Source organism: Montipora foliosa, chromosome 3 (assembly GCF_036669935.1).
Source record: "Montipora foliosa isolate CH-2021 chromosome 3, ASM3666993v2, whole genome shotgun sequence".
Taxonomy (NCBI): domain Eukaryota; kingdom Metazoa; phylum Cnidaria; class Anthozoa; order Scleractinia; family Acroporidae; genus Montipora; species Montipora foliosa.
Genome location: NC_090871.1, coordinates 47,133,673 through 47,136,172, shown reverse-complemented (window position 1 = coordinate 47,136,172; position 2,500 = coordinate 47,133,673). Strand labels below are relative to the sequence as shown.

At 43.3% G+C, this 2,500-nt stretch overlaps 1 protein-coding gene across 1 annotated transcript in view; it reads right to left on the bottom strand.

The window, feature by feature from the left end:
• Nucleotides 1–183, bottom strand: part of LOC137996009 (uncharacterized) — a 942-nt gene extending 759 nt beyond the window's left edge. Inside the window, exon 1 of the mRNA XM_068841450.1 lies at nt 1–183. This exon is cut by the window's left edge and continues 759 nt beyond it. Within this exon, the coding sequence (XP_068697551.1) occupies nt 1–183 (183 nt within the window).
• Nucleotides 184–2,500: the final 2,317 nt, after the last annotated feature.

The window sequence follows — 2,500 nt, the reverse complement described above, 5'->3', positions numbered from 1 at the left end:
ATGAGTCAAGGACTTCTTTTCTTGTGTGGAAGCCACAAATGTGTGTTTGTACTTCTGTTTCTTCTCCTCGTCATCTAAACTGTTGCAAAAAAGAGGCATCGTGGGCCACATTTCCTTGGGTTTATTTAGATGCTCTGGCCCATTCCACCAGGCCCGATCATTGGCTAACGACTCGACCGTCATGCCCCTGCTGCGTTTGTCGGCTGGGTTGGCTTTGCTTGGTATGCAGCGCCACTGAGCAGGATCAGTTTTGGTCTGTATCTCACCGACTCTGTTCGAAGAAGAACATCAAGAATATCAGACCAGAAGGTCCACTTTTCATTTGGAAGGCCAACACTCTGTCCCACTTTGTCTGCAATTTGTCACCCAAAAATAGTTGCCATCAATTCAAGGCGAGGTATACTGGTTGCTTTCAGTGATGTTACCTTGGTTTTGATCATGACAAAACGAACAGTTGAATTACCGGACTCAGTCTGATACCGATCCTTAAGGTAAGCCACTGCACCGTATGCCTCTTGTGATGCATCTGTGTATACATGGATTTGTGAATCTACGACCTGCTCAGGCACTTTCAACGATCTTGGTATCTTGACCTCAGACAGACTTGAGAGCCATTTAAACCACGTTGATGCTGATTTACAAGAATAAGCGTGCCAAAAGGCTGTGTGCGTGATATAGCGATGAGGGAGGAGTAAACCTCAGAATTGTTGCATGGATTAATCAGATTTAGGAAACTGGGCTTGGTTTTGATACTTTACCAACTGAGCTATGAGTGAAGCCACTTGCAATTTTCAGGTTTCTCTAAGAGACAATTTCTTAAATTGTCCAGGAAGAGCGAGGGTCACTTCTCTTTTTCATAATTCTATATCATTTGTAAAATGACTGAGAAAGAAGAAAAATAAGTTTCCCCTGTTCTCTGCATATGACTTACGCCCTATCCTATTTGCATCATGCGCGCGAAATATATCGATTTATTAAATTTTCAACCTCGGATAATGCATTTCGCGTGCTCTGATTGGTTCACTCAATCTCGGTTATCAGCTCATATACCTTGGTTTGACCTTATATGGTAAATGAGTGCGTTAAGCGTTGCTAAACTAAAAATGTTTTCGTCGGAATGCCAAATTTCTCTTTGAATAAAGACAAAAAGAAGAAAAAAAAACTTTTCTTGTGGAAAGTTTGGATCAATTCCGACGTTTAGAAGTACGCGAAAAGGCAAGAAATGTTTTTGTGATGAGCCTGCGTCTGTCTGACAACAAGGTATTACACAACACCGCATCAGTTCTCATCAAGTTTTTTTCGATTTCGCTCGGATTTAATCGCTTTTTTCGCTCGTATTTCGTACTTCCAAATTTTTGGAGTTGAAGGAATTTAATAAAACAATTATTCCATTCGCGTTTGTTGGATATGAGACTGGTTATAGCCAACTCGGCGCTACGCGCCTCGTTGGCTATTTACCATCTCATATCCAACGCGCGCTAATGGAATAATTGTTAAATATTTTTTTCTTGTATCGCGGAACAACTGTCGGACCGGGCAGAGGTCCTTACTCATTATATCTAGGTTTTAACTCAGGTGCTATCGAACTAGAAGTATAGCGACAATTGGTTGTGATTTGCACAGCCTCAGGGATCGTGTGATTTAACAGGAAGGGCTTACTTTGCTGTGAAAAACTCTCTCTTCCCCTGCCTGCGAGAAGACTGGAGTCTGGTCGCAGGCTAGTGAGATTCGCACTGCGATGACCATCGCACAATAGTGAGCGACTTTGTAAATACCGTTATAAACTGGGCGAAATTGCGCTTGCCATCATTAAACGGCATTAAAACACTGCTTTTCCAAATTGGAAGAACGCGCTAAGCTTGGGACCAGGTTATATTGAGGGCTTCCGCTGTACCAAAGATTTCAAAAGACCAGGGTTGAAGTTGCGGATTTTCGAAACAACTAGAAAATCCCGTTCCATTGGTTCATTCCTCCTAGGGCACAATTGATGTTTACATTTTGGGGGAATACTTGTTGATGTGATTGATTTCGAGCGGACAACAGGGGATGTTGTCCCATTCGCCATATGAAACTGGGCTGCCTGTGGTACGTGTGACAAAAACAGAAGGCACTAGTTGGGTAGTATTGAACTGTAGCGTTTCAGGAAATTTTTTTAAGTTGGGGGTGGGGGGGGGGGGGGGAAGGGGGTGATGTAGACCATTTGAGGGGTCACCCAGCCGTCATGCCAGCAATGAATGGCCCTTTGGCTCACACGTTAGCACATTGAATTTTTTGTAATGTCGTGTACCGTTTTGAGGTCTTTTACGTTTTTAAGCTTTGGTAAGAAATTCAGTGCAAAGATAGCAAAACACTTTCTTGAGTGAGACTCACTCGTTTCTTCTTTAAAGGGGCTATGCCACTCAAAATGATATAATTCAATGATTTGGGTTGCAGGGATGGCGCAGTGGTTAGAGCACTCGCCTCCCACCGATGTGGCTCGGGTTCGATTCCCCGACTCGGC